At 32.1% G+C, this 15,918-nt stretch overlaps 1 protein-coding gene across 3 annotated transcripts in view; it reads left to right on the top strand.

Annotated features, from left to right (window-relative positions):
* LOC136979337 (guanine nucleotide-binding protein G(q) subunit alpha) overlaps positions 1 to 15,918 on the top strand; it is a 110,766-nt gene that overhangs the window by 79,091 nt on the left and 15,757 nt on the right. The window contains exon 7 of one of the 3 annotated variants that reach the window (XM_067275293.1): positions 12,898 to 13,002. In XM_067275293.1, coding sequence (XP_067131394.1) covers positions 12,898 to 13,002 — 105 coding nt within the window. Of the gene's footprint in view, positions 1 to 12,897; positions 13,003 to 13,434; positions 13,630 to 15,918 lie in introns of all 3 variants that reach the window. The other 2 variants (XM_067275298.1, XM_067275286.1) reach the window with 2 other exon arrangements.

Genomic DNA, 15,918 nt, shown 5'->3' with positions numbered 1-15,918 from the left:
TTAATTTATTATAATATTATTTTTGTCTACTAGTACGTATTTTCTATTAACAGGACTTATTAGACTGGTTTTAAGGATTCTGCAACACAGTTTCACAGATCAGAAATTTATTTTATTTGATATACCTGTTCCCCTCTTCTCCTCTTCCCCTCTTCATAGAACGTTGCCGCCAGTTACTTGAGGTGGACCTTAATGTTGTTTTTAAAGATCGTCATTAGTCTCAAACATCTGCTCTCCTAGTCACATTTTTAGTTCAGGAGAGAGATGGAAGTTGCTCAGTGCTAAAACAGGGCTATACACTGGGTATTTAAAAAGTTCCAAGCTGGGTGGAAGTCTTCACACATTAAAGGTGTGAAGACTTCCATCTTTTTTCTGAACTGAAAATTTGGCTAGGAGGGCAGAAGTTTGAGACTAATGACGATCTTCAAAACAATGTTAAGGCTTATCTCAAGTCACTGGTGGCAACATTCTATGAAGAGGGGATTGCAAAGCTTGTCCACAGATATGACAAATGTCCCAATCTTCTTGGTGATTACATCGAAAAATAATCGTGTTTGTACCTAACTTTTGGTAATAAATTCATTTTGTTACTTAACACTTGTCTTTGTTTTATGGACCATTGTAGGTTGGGGAAAAAACCACCCTCGTGTATATTGTTTGATGAATGACGTGATGGATGAGTTATCAGGCATCTGCTATAATTGCATTCCATATAAGAATTTTATATAATATGTAGTAATTTTTATTGTAGTAATAATACATCACTTTAGTTTGTCTATTAATCAATTTTAAAGCTAAACTTAAATTCAACATTTTATATGAAATTAATTGAAATGATTGTGTAAAATTGCATTTGTGAACATATAGGTTATATGTTTAATTTTTCATACAGATTTTAATAAATTAAAAAATTTGTGGGTCTAATAAGTTTAAATTTCTTGTTAAGATTAACAAATAATGTTAAAACATTTCACCATAAAATCAATGATAAATTGCTAAAATAAACTTTTCCATTAATTTGTATCATTTCTATTTGAACTATACATAGTTTTCTTTTCAGGCTACCAGCATTGTTTCTCTTTTTCAGACTGTTTATTACAATGGATGATAAGTTTTAATACAGTGTTTATCCTAAAAATGTAATTATTTTATCTTTTATTAGAAAAGATATAAACTATTTTGGCCCATTTATTGGGGATCATTAAAACATTTACATTGGCTTGACTAATACATCATTAATAACCAGAATAAGGGAACATGAATTCATAGATAATTAATTTCTATGACATCTCAGAAATGAATTATAACACTGTTCTGGCCCAATTTGCAAGCAAGACCAGGGTGTCTGCATGTTGGGATGAAACTAAGCTTCTACACATCTGCTTCGATATACAACAGCTAAGAATAACAGAAGCTATTAAAATTTGTAAAGCAGTACTCAAGGGATGTTGTATTTATAGTAAAGATAATTTAACCTATTGCAAGGGTGACAAGCAATGATATGTTATCACTGACTGTAGTGAACTTTAACACAACATTGTAAATTTTGTCACCTCAATCAGTAGTTATTAAGACATATGTTACAATATTTAAAATTTTTCTCATCTTTCTCCAATTGTATTATGGAAAGTTGTGTGCATATTTAAAAACATTTTTTTATTATGGGACTATGTAAGGATTTCATCATTAAGTATATCACATTTATGTTTTGAATTTGAATATTGTCACATGGCATATAGAATGTTCCATTTTAAAAAAATAGTTGTTTGAATAATACTATTCAGTTTATGGAAACACATAATAACCTGATGAAGATCTCTGAAAGTGATCAAAAACATTTGTTTTTTCAATTAATTTAGCTGCTGGAACCAATACGGAAGGTGTCTGTTAGTATTTGCAGATTGATACGTAAATATTTTAAGCATCTAAGTACTTGTGCGATAGTTGGACAGGTGAAAAGGTATATTGGTGAAAAAAAAATTATTCGTGGAAGTATAATGAAACTAAAGACTATTTAAAATTATACCGGTATGTAGGTTTATTAATATTAGCAGATGTATTTCAAAATTTTAGACTGTTAAGCTTAAAATATTACAATCTTGATTCAGTATGTTTTATAAGTAATTTGGACTTAACATGGAATTATGGGTTAAAAATTACTAAAATTGAATTAAAATTGTTTACTGATATTGATAAATGCTTATTTACAAAAAACAGAATTAGAGGAGGAATAAGTTTAATAGAAAAAAGAGTTGCAAAAGCAAATAATCCTTATATTCTTTAAACCTATGACAAATTGAAACATTTGGTTTCAATTTTGGGTTTAATAATTATATTAATATCTATTGATGCAAATAATTTATATAGTTTTAATTGACCAAAAATGCTTTTGACTTACTACTATGGTTCTTCTTCAGTTTTGTGTGGTTTTCTGAGTTCTTTTTTTACCTGTAAATAATGTTAGATGGTTAATCGTAGATGAAATAAATAACTTATAATAACTATATATATATATATACCAGTGGCATGCCGTCATTGGAAGCGATGGAAGCGCCGATTCCACCTTCCAATGACCTTCCCTTGAATTTTATAAGATATAAATTTTCATATTTTAACGTATTTTGAATTAATTAAAATTAATATTTTATTATAACTGCATTATGTATCTTTTACAAATTTCTATACTACATGTGAAAAAAACGATAAGATTGCTATTGTATATTCGAATAATTCGGTGGCAGAAGGAATGTTGAAACAGGGTTAGTCTCCAATCAGCCAGATTATATAGGCATTAGCACATGCGGTTTAAAGTGCACCAACCTCACCCGGTTTAGCTGGTAGAAGCGACACACTCGTAAAGAGTACAGCTTTATATCCCGGAGCGGTTGTGGGCTGTTAGCCACCTGCCTGTCAACTTCCAAGCAGCCAGATTATAGGCATTGGCGCATGCGCTTTACAGAGCACCAACGTCACGGTTTAGCTGGTAGAAGCAACACACGCGTAAAGAGTACGCGACTTTATATCCCGGAGCGGTTGTGGGCTGTTAGCCGCCTGCTAGATATTCGGCCACCCTCGCCCGATTATGTGAATCACGAGCAGACTAGATCAACGGCGGGCAACCTGCGGGCCAGCTACGGCTGGCAAAAAGTTTCTATCCGGCCCGCGAGATCTTTAATAGATTATTAAATTGGAAAAATAACTAATTAATAGTTATTTTTCCAATTCTTTGTAATTTTCGAAAACGATAAGAGAAATAAATGTAGTAATTAACTTTTTATTTATTTATTTCATATTTGCAGACTAAAAAAATTACGAGTTGCAAGAAGGCGTCAATTAACTACTACGGCGCGGAAAAAACGTAAAATTTATTCTGGCCCATGTTATAAAAAGGGTTGCCCACCCTAGACTAGATTTATAACAACCCAACCGATAGGAGTTTACTGGCACGTTTTTATGATAGTTCTGTAGAGTTGACAGGAGTTTAAAAAAACTCCATTAAAATATTTGATATATTTATTCTGCGTTTATTCAGCTCTCCCATCTTATATTACTTACGGATTTCAATGTTAAACCGGTGATATTACGATTTAGTATGTCCCATCTGTAAGGGGATGCAGAAAAAACGTGTACAATTCTAGTACAGTGATAAAAAAATTAACTGTTACTTTGGCAGCATCATTTACAACCAAATTCAATGAATGAGACGTACAGTACATACAATGGTACAAAAAAAAAGCTCTAGAATTTATTTTCCTTAAATTTACGATTTATATATCCGTTGTCATAAAAATTTGTCTTTCCACTGTTTTCCCAAGACTACAGATATTCAGGTACAAAGTAACTGGTTTCGACTTATTTCTACTTAAGAAGTGACTAAATAATTAAGAGATTAGGGAATGGGGACATAAATAAAACCCTGTTGAAAGAGCCAGAATTTTACTTCAACAAAAGCTTAACAGAACCAATCACTCGCTCAGTACAGTGGGAAACTGATTTCCGTGTACACCTGGTATTAAAACGAATTAGTTAGAAAACGAATGACTATTAAGTTTAACATAGTTAGATTTTTACAGCTACGGTGAGAAACGTTTAAAATTTACAACAGCCCTGTGGCGTCCTTTGAGATATACTAGTGATGCGACAAAAGAGGCATTTGACATTGACCGGTATCGGCACCCTCGGGATTTGGCACGCACACACTCACTACACACCTACCTGGACCGGCACTAGTTCCATCCATTAGCTACTCGTATCAAGATATTTGACTAAGTGGATTGTTTTAAGATTTAAAAAGTAAAGACTATTTTATGTTATTTTTATGTACGTTTCTTTACAAAGCTATATTTTAATTATAATTTTCTTTAAAAGTATATTAATACAATCGAACAATACATTGTACCAGGTATGTATATCCACCGCACATTTTATTTCACCGAGTAAGTTTTTATAATTTATTTTTAATTTTAGCCCTTATATCGTGGCTAGCGATTCAGAATGTAATTGTGATATTAAAAATACATTTAGAGAAGTCTACAGTTTTTACTGGGTTATCGAACAAATGAATACGAATGGACCCTAGACCAGTGATTCTTAACAGGGGGGTCGCGGCCCCTGGAGGTCCATAAGAAGTTTGCCGGGGGCCGCCAAATTATGCAAAATTTCCTTCAGAATATAATAAAAAAAAAATTGATGTATAATCCGAATATCGTATTGAAAAGTGAAATAAGAAAGATAAAGTTTTCCTATTTAGTTTTTATTTATTTATTTTGTATTTCTTCCTACATACAACTTTGTTAGTACAGAAGAAATAAATGTAAATATGCTACTTACACCGCAGTATTTACTTCTTTTATTCCAAAGCAATTTTAAGAAACTATTAATGCTTGGAATTTTAAAAATAATTAGGAAAAATAGTAGGCTTTGAAAATTTAAATATTTTTGCAAAAGATATGCAAAATCCTTACGACAAGTGGGCGTTTTAGTTTTAGTTTAGTTTTAGCATCGACATTGGATCGATTTATCGACATGTTTCTTATTTTATTTTCTGTTAAAAATTAATGAATTTTCATGTTTAATTGTGAAGTTTGAATGTTATTTAAATAGATAATGAAATAATAAAGTTATGATTTACATTTATTATATAAAAAATAAAGCAATAATAAAAAATCAATTTATTATAGATAAATTATCAAATTATCAAATATAAATTATTATTAAAAAATGGGGGTCACAAAAAAATTATGAAATATTTGGTGGGCGGCGAGTATAAAAAGGTTAAGAACCACTGCCCTAGACCATCACTGACGCGCAATTAACTGATTGCCCCTGGAAGTCGGCTTCTTACAGAAACACAGCTTCCCTGTCATCAAATGTCACGGCACGCCACTGATATATATATATATATATATTGGTCATAGCAAGTGGTCAAATGGCTAGGAGTGTATGTATAGCAAATGAAAATGTTTGTTCAAACAAACATTTTCATTTGCTATACATACACTCCTAGCCATTTGACCAATTGCTATGAAACTTGGCTGTTACGTTCAACTACTTCTAACTTAGATAATGTCATAAATCCCACCCCAAATTATCGTTTGGATTTCTATATCAATTAATTTCTATATACATTTGACTGCTGGATTTACATGTAGCACCATCTGTTGGAAAAAATTTAACAAAATAATTAACTAAATATCCTTTTTTTTAATAATTATTATATCATTTTAAAACATATATTATATTCACTGAATTACTGTGACAATGATGTAGTGCAAAATAGATACACCATTACTGTGACAGGTAGCATAACACTTGTTTGCATGGAGTGTAGTAGTGTTTTGTACATCACTGTACATCATATTTTTTCTGTTAACAATACAGTTGTTCTGGTTATATATCTAACTCTGTTTAGGGGAACTTTTGAATTGAAATAATGTGACTTGTGGTACAAATCTGAAGTTCATATACCGTTAATCTGGTCCACTTTCTATTATAATTTCCACATTTGGTCTCGACTTTCATCTTTCTAACTCTGTTCTTGAGATTAAGGAAGGACAAACAGCAGATGGATGACAGCGAGAATTTATAGGTCTAAAATTTTTCAAATTGCAGCCCAATAAGTATCCTCCAGTAACTGAGGGGATAAACCTCTGAACACCGGCAGTCAGTTGTGGGTTTGCACATGGCCAATGGACTGGCCATGTGGAGTTTTTTGGGTTTTCTTCGTGTTAGTAACAAGTAAATTGTGGCCAGTTTTAAGTAAAAGTCTTTCCAGGATGCATTTCCCTTGGTAGATCACTTATGTCAGGTTGTCTTAACCAAATAAACCAAACCAATTCTAATAATTTTTCTATAAATGCAATATTTACAAGGACATTTTTAACTACCAGGAAACCTGAACATCTTGCAACCTCCCCTGGTTTAATCTCTCCTTAGTTAACTCATAAATCCATTGACTCAAACTTCTTTCACTGATACTGCTTAAGAGATGGTCTAACATTCAGCCAAATTAATGTGCAGTACATGCAACAATTTTAAGGCCACAAAGTAGAGCTGGAAGTCTTTTTCTGTGCAGATGTTTATTTTTTCTATTTTATTATCATGGCAACATTGCTTCATTCAAAATTTCTTGTACTTGTAGTCTGTGTAATGGGTGCTTTATTCACATGTTGACTCTTACTATCAAATCTGCTTTCAGTATGATTATGCCACAACTTTCAAAAGTTCCTTTTACTTAGATGTTTTTGCTAAGTTATATGTTTTCAACCTGGTTTCATCAGTTTTTTTAAAGATCTCATAAAAGCAATTATTCTCACATTTTTTTACAAGATATGTTTAAAGAAGTCTTATATCAAGTCTTTCAGACGTTAAGGTTAGCATCTTTGATCACATGCAGGGCCATCACAACCTATCCAACACAGATCACTTTTCAAATATTAATAGTAGACCAGTATTAAGTAGTAGTCATTGTCCCAGGACTACTACTACTACTACTACTTTTGCTTGAATTAACTTCACTCTCCATCTGCAACAGTTTCTTCTTCCTATCGGACCCACCAGTATGATGGCATTCGAATAGAAAAATTACATAATACGAGGTTGCCAGCGAGCACAAAATATGATTTAAAAGGTTTTCGAAGGTGCCAAGTTTAAATATTTGGTTCATTTTTTGCAAAATTTGATCTGTTGGCAGATCACCATTTGATATTCAGCTGTGAATGAAACAGAATTAGTGCTGACATTAGAAAAAAACTTAAACTTCAAGTTCTTTAAGATATCGTATTTTCAATTGGTGTCTACTTGGCCGATGAAATTGTGCCATTTTATACCATCCAAGTATTGCAATAAACATGACAATGGTAGGCTGAAATAATTAAACTCTTTATATGGTTTTTGTTTTAATGTTTGTTATATTATAGTGTTTGATTTATACGTGGTACGATCCAAAAGTTTGGGGACTGCAGTAATCTATGACAACAAAAGCATGTATTTGAAGTTACAGCATATGAAATGGATTCTACCAAACCACCTCTATGTGTTCAGGTTAATTTCACCCTGTCATGTGATTAAACTGCGAGTGCTGCTGAGATAGTTATCTTTGTTCTGCGACGTAATAAAAGTGGAGTTTCAAGAACAACCTCCAACATTTTGACTTCACCATGGTAGAATCACCGTACACCTTTCTTAGCAATTTTAAGGTCTCCATAGGTGTTTTACTTAAACGCTGACAAAATTTAATGTTGGAGGTTGTTCTTGAAACTCCACTTTTATTACGCCGCATAACAAAGGTAACTATCTCCGAAAAAAAACAGCAGTGCTCGCAGTTTAATCACATGACATGGGTGAAATTAACCTGAACACGCAGAGGTGGTAGAATCCATTTCATACACTGTAACTTCAAATACATGCTTTTTTTGTCATAGATTACCGAAGTCCCTGAACTTTTGGATCATACCACGTATAACTACAAAGATTATCTTACGTAAAGGTTTATCACATCAAATGACCAATCTAATACAGTTTACAAATACTTTATTTGTCTACTGTACACAATTTAAAGAATTTTTAAAATGTGTTAGATTGGTTGCTTGGTGTGATAAACCCTTAGGTAAGATAAGCTTTGTAGTTATATAAATCAATTACTATAATATACTGTATTTACTCGCATGTAAGATGAGGTTTTTATTCATTTTTCACTGCTTAAAAAACCTAGGTTGTCCTATATGCGCGAGCAAAGGATTTTTTGAATTTTTGCAATAATTTTTGTAAACCATGTATTTGCATTTTTACCAGATGCTCACCCTCTGGTGTTTAAAAACAAAAGTATTTTATCTAGGTTGTTTCAATCATTCTTGTGTATTGTCAGGAGTAAAGATGAATAGCAATCAGAAAAGCAAAGCTTTGAAATTGAATTCCAACTTGAAATTCCAAAATCACGTGGGAGCCCGGTATAAGTTTTAATCCATTCCCATGTGAAAACAAATTTGGAGAAACTCATAAGTGTAATCCACAGAGAGAGGATTCGACTGTTAAGAACTGGCAAAAAAGGTTTCCGATTGTCCAGCTTTACATGAACAAATTATGTTGATTTTAAAGATTTTTCTTTAACGTTTAAAATGCCAGTAATTTTTGTGGAACATTTTGTGCATTTACGTGCATTTGATATTTTATTTGTGATTAAATGAAATAAAATTCAAATTGTATTAATAAATCTAATTTTCTTTATTTTGATCTTTAAAGTCACACCTCATCCTATATGCAAGTAAATGCGGTAATATAATAGAGGGGTTAAGAGCACGAAATAATCTAATAATCTTAATGTTTGTACTTATTTTTTGCTCGGCAATGCTTAACTTATCTGCTCGTTGATTATATTTTAAAGTAAATACAGAAAATATTTATGACAAATATAATGATTTACCACTTCCCTAGAACGTTTTAATATTTCATATGATTTATTATCAAATTATTTAAAGTCTTAACCAAATTATATTTAAAAAGATCAAAATAATAAAAAACTTTTCCAATTTTTGATAAGGAAAATTAAGTTAGGCATTATAGAAATTTTATTTAAAAGAAGGATTAATTTTAAGAAAGTACACAAAGTATTAGCTTTTAACCAAGATGCATGGTTATGAGAATATATATATATATATATATATATATATTTTAATAATTTAAAATGTTAGGAATCAACTAATGATTTGTCAAAATCATTATTTAAATTAATGAATAATAGTTTCTTTGACCAAAATATTTCAAATTGTAAGAAAGCATTTAAATTTGAAATAAAATACTTTCATACAAAAACAGTGTAACATAAATATCTCAATTGTCATGAGAAGTCTTCAACATATGATAAAATGGATGTAATAAAATAAAATAAATTGCTAAATGTGACGTAAGATTATTGCATCTGTACATGTTGCATAAGAGAATTCCATAAAAATTGTCAAAACACCATATTTCAATTAAAATTTTGGTTGTTAGCTTTCCTTGGCCATGATACCAGCTTTTTCACAAAGTTAAAAAATAAACTGGAACTTTCAACACTTATATGTACACAATAACACCTTACTGCTTATTCCAGCAATATTTATTCTGAATTAAACTTTTGCAGCCATTTTTAAAAGGCCTCCTTCAAGTAAATACGCCCTTCCATTTATTATACATTCAAAAACCAGAGAAATGCTCTACAAAATTATGGATTTAATTTTTAAAATTTATATTTTAAGCTAACCGACATGGATTAATTAAAAAAAAGTGTCTTTCTTTTTAATTAATTCATGTCAATCATTAAAATTTTAAAAATCAAATCCATAATCTTGTAGAGCATTTCTCTGGTTTTTGAATTTACAAGAAATAGAATAGCTTGTTTACTTGAAGAAGGCCTCTAAATGTTGCTGAAATAAGCAAGTAAGGTGTTTTTTTACAATTACAGATTGAAAGCTTACTGTACCAGTAATTAAATTGGTTTACTAATCACAATTTTTTTTATTAAACAGTTTTTTTAATTATTCTTTTAATTTAATTAATCCAGCCAAGAATATCTTTGCAGTTTAGCATTTTCAAGAAATGGAGACACTTTTAATAGTTATCATTAACATATAACTGTATCAGTCTGATTCAATTATTAATGTCAAACAAACTGCTGGAATATAAATCAGGTTATATCTAAAATTTGTTAAGTAGTTAATAGCTCTAAACAAAGATTGGATGGAAGGTCTGAGTAGCATAATAGGCATTGTTTAAAATATTTCTAATTATTATATTTAAGCAGTTAAGCTGCCATCTCATGTTATCTTTAAGCAAATTACTTTAATTTCTTATTATTAGTTATAATATAGCAGGATAAAAATTTAGAAATTTGTTTGAGTAATTAAATTATTAGGTTGTTTGTACAGTATATCTGACATTGTTGAAAATAAAAATAGCAAAATTGCTATATGTAAGATTTTTTTTTTAACTTAACATACGTGCATACATGCAAACAAGGGGAATCCAATATTAAAGGTACAGGCCAAAATTACACTAACATTTATAATTTAAAAAATATTTAATAGATTCCACAAAAACTACATACCTACTATAAGATTTGAAAATGTTAGTTCAATTACTACATTTGAACAGAACTGGAAATCCAAAGGCTTAGAGGTGATTTTTTTATTAGTACCAGTACCGGTAATTTCTCTAGAAAGTTATATACTTTTGTTTATTTCTCAACATACTTGCCATAAACATTGAGACATTTATCCCAGCATGACACTACTTTAAACATCCCTTCATAGTACTGTTGTTTGTCAAGTTGGTTGCTTTAAGTAGTCCTGAACGGTATCTTCCAATTCTTTCTGATCTGCAAAGTGTTTCCCTGCCAAAAATTTCTTTAAAGGTCTGAATAAATGAAAATCCAAGGGGGCTAAATCTGGAATATACTCCATACATCAAATCAAACCAAACTGTGTTGGCACAACGGAATTGGGAGGTCCTGCAACATCCTCCGTATAGTCCATGTATATATACAGTGGTGCCTCATATAATGTACTTAACCCATTCCAGGTGCACATCCGTTAAGTGAAACGTCCGTTATACGAAACGCATTTTCCCATAGAAATACATGTTAAAACATCTAATTTGTTCCGCAGCATAAAATAACCGTACTATATCATTAAAAAAATGAACATGGGGTGCGTTCTTTTATTCCTCCGCGTAACTCTTCACGAGCAACATCCGTTTAAAAATTCCTGCGGAACACGTTTCTAAATTCTGGTGGGAGGAGTGTGTGCCGTCGAATAGCAAAAACGGTCGCTTGTAGCAGTAGTTTGTTGTGGAAAGCAACATGGCGTCCTCCATGGCTCAGATAGTTTCGTTTCTGGGTCCATTATGTGGTTTTATGAATGAAAATTTAGAAATTGTTAAAGCCCAAGTTAGTGCATGCAGTGATGTAAGTGTCTTTATGAATTTTTTCGAATGGTAGCCGGCATTCTAATTTTTTCGTGGCTATTTTGAATGCACTTTCAACAAATAATCCATTTTATGGTTAAATTTTACAATTGGGACCCTTCTTTTGCCTTTAAAAGCTCATATTTTAGAATTATAGATTCCTCCATCATGATACTATCGATAGTGCGAGCGCTGCCATCTTTCTTTCTTTCACTGTCGTTCCTAAATGCCTACAAACAGCAGCGCAGTCTCGTAGTAGCGGAGACGCAGAGCGACCACTATTAAAGAACGCACCCCTGGTGCAGTCATCAATTATGCCAAAAAGTCTGTTGTTCGCAGCCAGTCCATTGCTCGAGTCACATAATGGCCAAATAGAAAGTCCGTTGTTTGCAGCATCTGTTATTCGAGGCGTACGTTATACGAGGCACCACTGTAGATTTATATATACAGTGGTGTATATATAAATTATTGCACTTTTTATTAACTGAAAATGTCTTCAGTGTTTGAAAGGTAAAAACACTTTAATCAAGTTTATTTTAGCAATGAAAGTTTTCTGGTAAAATATCTAACATTTATGGTTCTGATAATTTCAAGAAATTTTGTTTAAATATAAAAATATATTTAATAATCTGTTTCATTTTTAATGTTGTTTGCTTTATTTTTAAAAATGTTTTCATTTCACATTGCAGTTAGAAAATTTATTATATTTTTTGAATATCATATATATATATATTTTCTTAAATTTAAATTTATATATAAAAACTTTACAGATTATAATGAATTACCAATGATCACCTTAAAGATCAGGCTATAATTTGGCTAATTAAATGATTATTATAAAGTAATTTGTCACTAAAGGTAGATGTTAGGCACCCTCTCTTAACTACATCAATAATTATAAATTTTAATAAATTAATAATTTAGAAGCTGGAATAAAAACTGGCCTAGGGCGGGGCTTGAACCCGCAACCTCCGTTTGCCATGCATGCGGTGCGCTTGCCAATTATGCTACCCGGACCCCGAGCAAGTGTTTGCTTCCAGAAGTATATTAATTTAGATATAATGATAAATTACTTTATATTAATCGTTTAATTAGCCGAGTTATAGCCCGATATTTAAGGTGATCATTTGTAATTCATTATATACTCATCAGGCTTTGTGATATTGATTAATTATATAACTTTACAAATTACTTTAATCATAGAGTCGGTTGAGTATTACCTGCATAATAACAAATTTTGATTTTTCTTAATATATAATTATTATTTTGTTTATTTATATAAGAACATTTTGTATCATTTGTGAAATTAGCAGAATTTTCAGTAAGTACTATATCTTTGTATAAAAACAAGTCTTTTATTTAAAAAACTTTCACTCATATTGCATTATTCCTCACAGAAAGTTCAGTGTCTGATATGAACAGACACATTTTAAACACATTTCATGGTGATTATTATAGGCCCAAAGTTTGACCATATTCATGCCCGTGATTTCATCAAAAAGATGTATTTGAGAGAGTTTCCTGATCCAAAAAGGATATATATTCACTTCACTTGTGCTACAGGTCAGTTTACACTCAACAAGAATTTGGAATGCTGTGTTGTCAAATTTATCTTGCAGTGCCAGCTTTATCTTCATTCTTGTTGCTGAAGCCTCTCCTTAATCTGGATCCTGGAATATTATCATGCTATTCTTTTTCTCATCTTACTGAAAATCCTGTTTAAAAGGAAGAAAAAATCTGGGTTAGGAAGCTGAAAAATTGGCATTTACTGACAGCTTATATTAAGGTTGTGGGAATCATTGCTTATAAGCATGTGTTTATATGAATCAAATATAAATACTAACTTTAAATTTGGATAAGGATAGACAACTATTTTATTTTTTATGAACAACTGTGGTTATTTCAGTTGTCAGTGTGTGCCATTCACTTCCAAACCTCCACAGACAATGATGTAAGAAGCTTTTTTGATTGAATCTTTCCACTCTGCTTCTTTAGGACCAAAGAAAGATGCCATTCATGCTAGGGAGTTCATCCTCAAAATGTTTGTGGACCTCAACCCAGACAGTGAAAAAATCATCTATTCACATTTCACATGTGCAACAGGTAGGAGCAATCTACCTGGCCTTGATCCATATTATGTGGAGGTTTGGCAGTTATAACTTGCTCCTATGCTAGCCTGTTGAATTGCATGTATGTTATTTGCACTTTAATTGCATGCTTAATTTTAACATGCTTAACTTTAATGTCTATCACTTACTGTAAAATATCTTAATCTGCACAATTTCTTTTATAATCAATTTATTTAAATCATAAGTTATTTAACTGAAAATTTTTTAATAAAATAATTTATTTCTGCTTTTAAAAATTTTTAATGTTTCTTAAAAATTTAATTGCTTAAACTGCACATATTTAATAATTTTTTTCACTTTTTTGCTTAATAAAACTTTTATGCATGGCATTGTAGTTATAATAGCAAATTTACCAGTTTTAAATTATTTTTCCTGCACTATATTTAAAATCTTTATACTTGTTAGTTTTTGTTTTTTCTTGTATCTTTCTATTGTTCTTTTGTTATATGCTTATTTTTATTTCAGAATTTTATGTTTATTTCAGTGTACAATTTTTGCATTATATGAATTGCTTTAATACTGTCTTTTCAGAATGACTTTTATTTTCCATGTATTATTTTTTAATTAAAATATTATATACTTTAATAAAATGTTTGCTAGAATTATAACTTTCAGAATAATTTGAAATATCAATTGCATATTGAGGGTATAAAAAATATAAATCTTAGATTATAGTTGTTTATGGTATTTTATAATATTTTTCAGTTAGAAAAGTCACCTCATGAGAAGTACTGAACTCACCTCAATGAAACCAGTACTGGATGGGACAGGAACTCACTTGGGTGATATAGCATCCATTGATACAATAATCCAGTTCTTGCTACACACCACAGCTTTCTCAGCATGAGCCCATTGATAGTGGAAACTTCTGTGACAATATGCTCTTTTAGCTCAGTGATATCACATGGCAATGGTGGGATAAACACTTTATCTTTTTTGTAACCCTACAAAATACACACTCGCTTCTTTTAACCTTAATATCCGGTACTTCTTGATCGTCCAAACGAACATTTTCGTCCTCTCCGAGGACTGCCTCAGGTTATTCGAACAAAAGAATACATTAGAGCAGGATTCCAATTTTTTGAATTAATTTCTCGAGGAACTTTCAAGATATTCGAATATAATTTGACTATACGCGTGCGCTATGACGCGTTGCCTTTTTCGTATTCGTCGCACACGTAACGCCACGCGTGCGACAGAGTGTTGCCGTCTTTGGTGTTTATGCATTTTCCAGTGCGTCCGGCCCTGTATATTTTTAGGGCCCTGATGTCATTTGTTTGCAATGCTGAGTTTATCAATCTGGCGTTGTTCAGGTCAGCGTGTATTTCCGGATCTGTGGCGTAGGTTGATAAGGCGGTGGTACACCGTTGATGGCTTATATCATACCTATGTTCTTTGACCCTTTGTTGTATTGATCTTTTCGTGGAGCCGATGTATACCAGTTCTCGCCCTACTCTGTCATCTCTTACTGGGATACTGTATACCCCCGGTGCTCTAAGAGGGTTCAATTTGTCTTTGGCGTTGCGTAACAATTTGTAAACATCTTGTGACCTTTTGTATGCCACCTTGGTACCCGTTTTGGTTGCGATTTCTTTGTATAAGGTCTTTAATCGCTGGTTGTACTCGACTACTGCGTATCGGCTGGTCTGTTCCTGCAACCGATTACCGTGTGTATTTTGCGTATCTCTTGGTTTGGCATAGGTTCCTGCTAGCTTTCGTATTAGATTTTTCTCGTATCCATGTGCTATCGCGATGCGCTCTATCCTCCGTAGCTCCCTCTTAGTATCTCTCATCTTGGAAGGGTGTGTATATGCCCTTCTAACCAAAGCCCGGAAGGCTGCAATTTTATACGTGTATGGGTCGGCTGATTTTGCTGGAATAAACCATGGGATGTAGCCAGGTTTATAGTATATACCAGTTTAAATTTCTCTTCCATTTAGTTTGAACCGGGGACCCCGAATACAAGCCAAATACAAGCATGGGATGTAGCCAGGTTTATAGTATATACCAGTTTCAATTTCTCTTCCATTTAGTTTTACACCGGGGACCCCGAATACAAGCCTTGATAATGTCATGCCGAATATTGAAAGGCTGATCAGAGGCATGAATGATGTCCAAAAGGATTATTACAGATGGAGAGCCGCATTAGAAATCTGTTCGGACGAAAGAAACAAAACGCAAGAGAAATGTTTTTGGCATCTTCTACAAAAGACCAAGAACTGGCTGAGGAGGGAACGAATCACGGTATTGAAAGCCGACAAGAGCAGATCATTAGTACTGCTGAAGGAATCCACATACAGAGATCTTATGCAACAATACATCACCGACACGGAATGTGAACCGATTGACG

The sequence above is a fragment of the Centruroides vittatus genome, unplaced genomic scaffold (assembly GCF_030686945.1).
Source record: "Centruroides vittatus isolate TY-2023 unplaced genomic scaffold, ASM3068694v2 contig_1154, whole genome shotgun sequence".
In the NCBI taxonomy this organism is placed as follows: Eukaryota; Metazoa; Arthropoda; class Arachnida; order Scorpiones; family Buthidae; genus Centruroides; species Centruroides vittatus.
The sequence above is the reverse complement of the archived record's forward strand: the minus strand, read 5'-3'. Positions and strand labels throughout refer to the sequence as shown.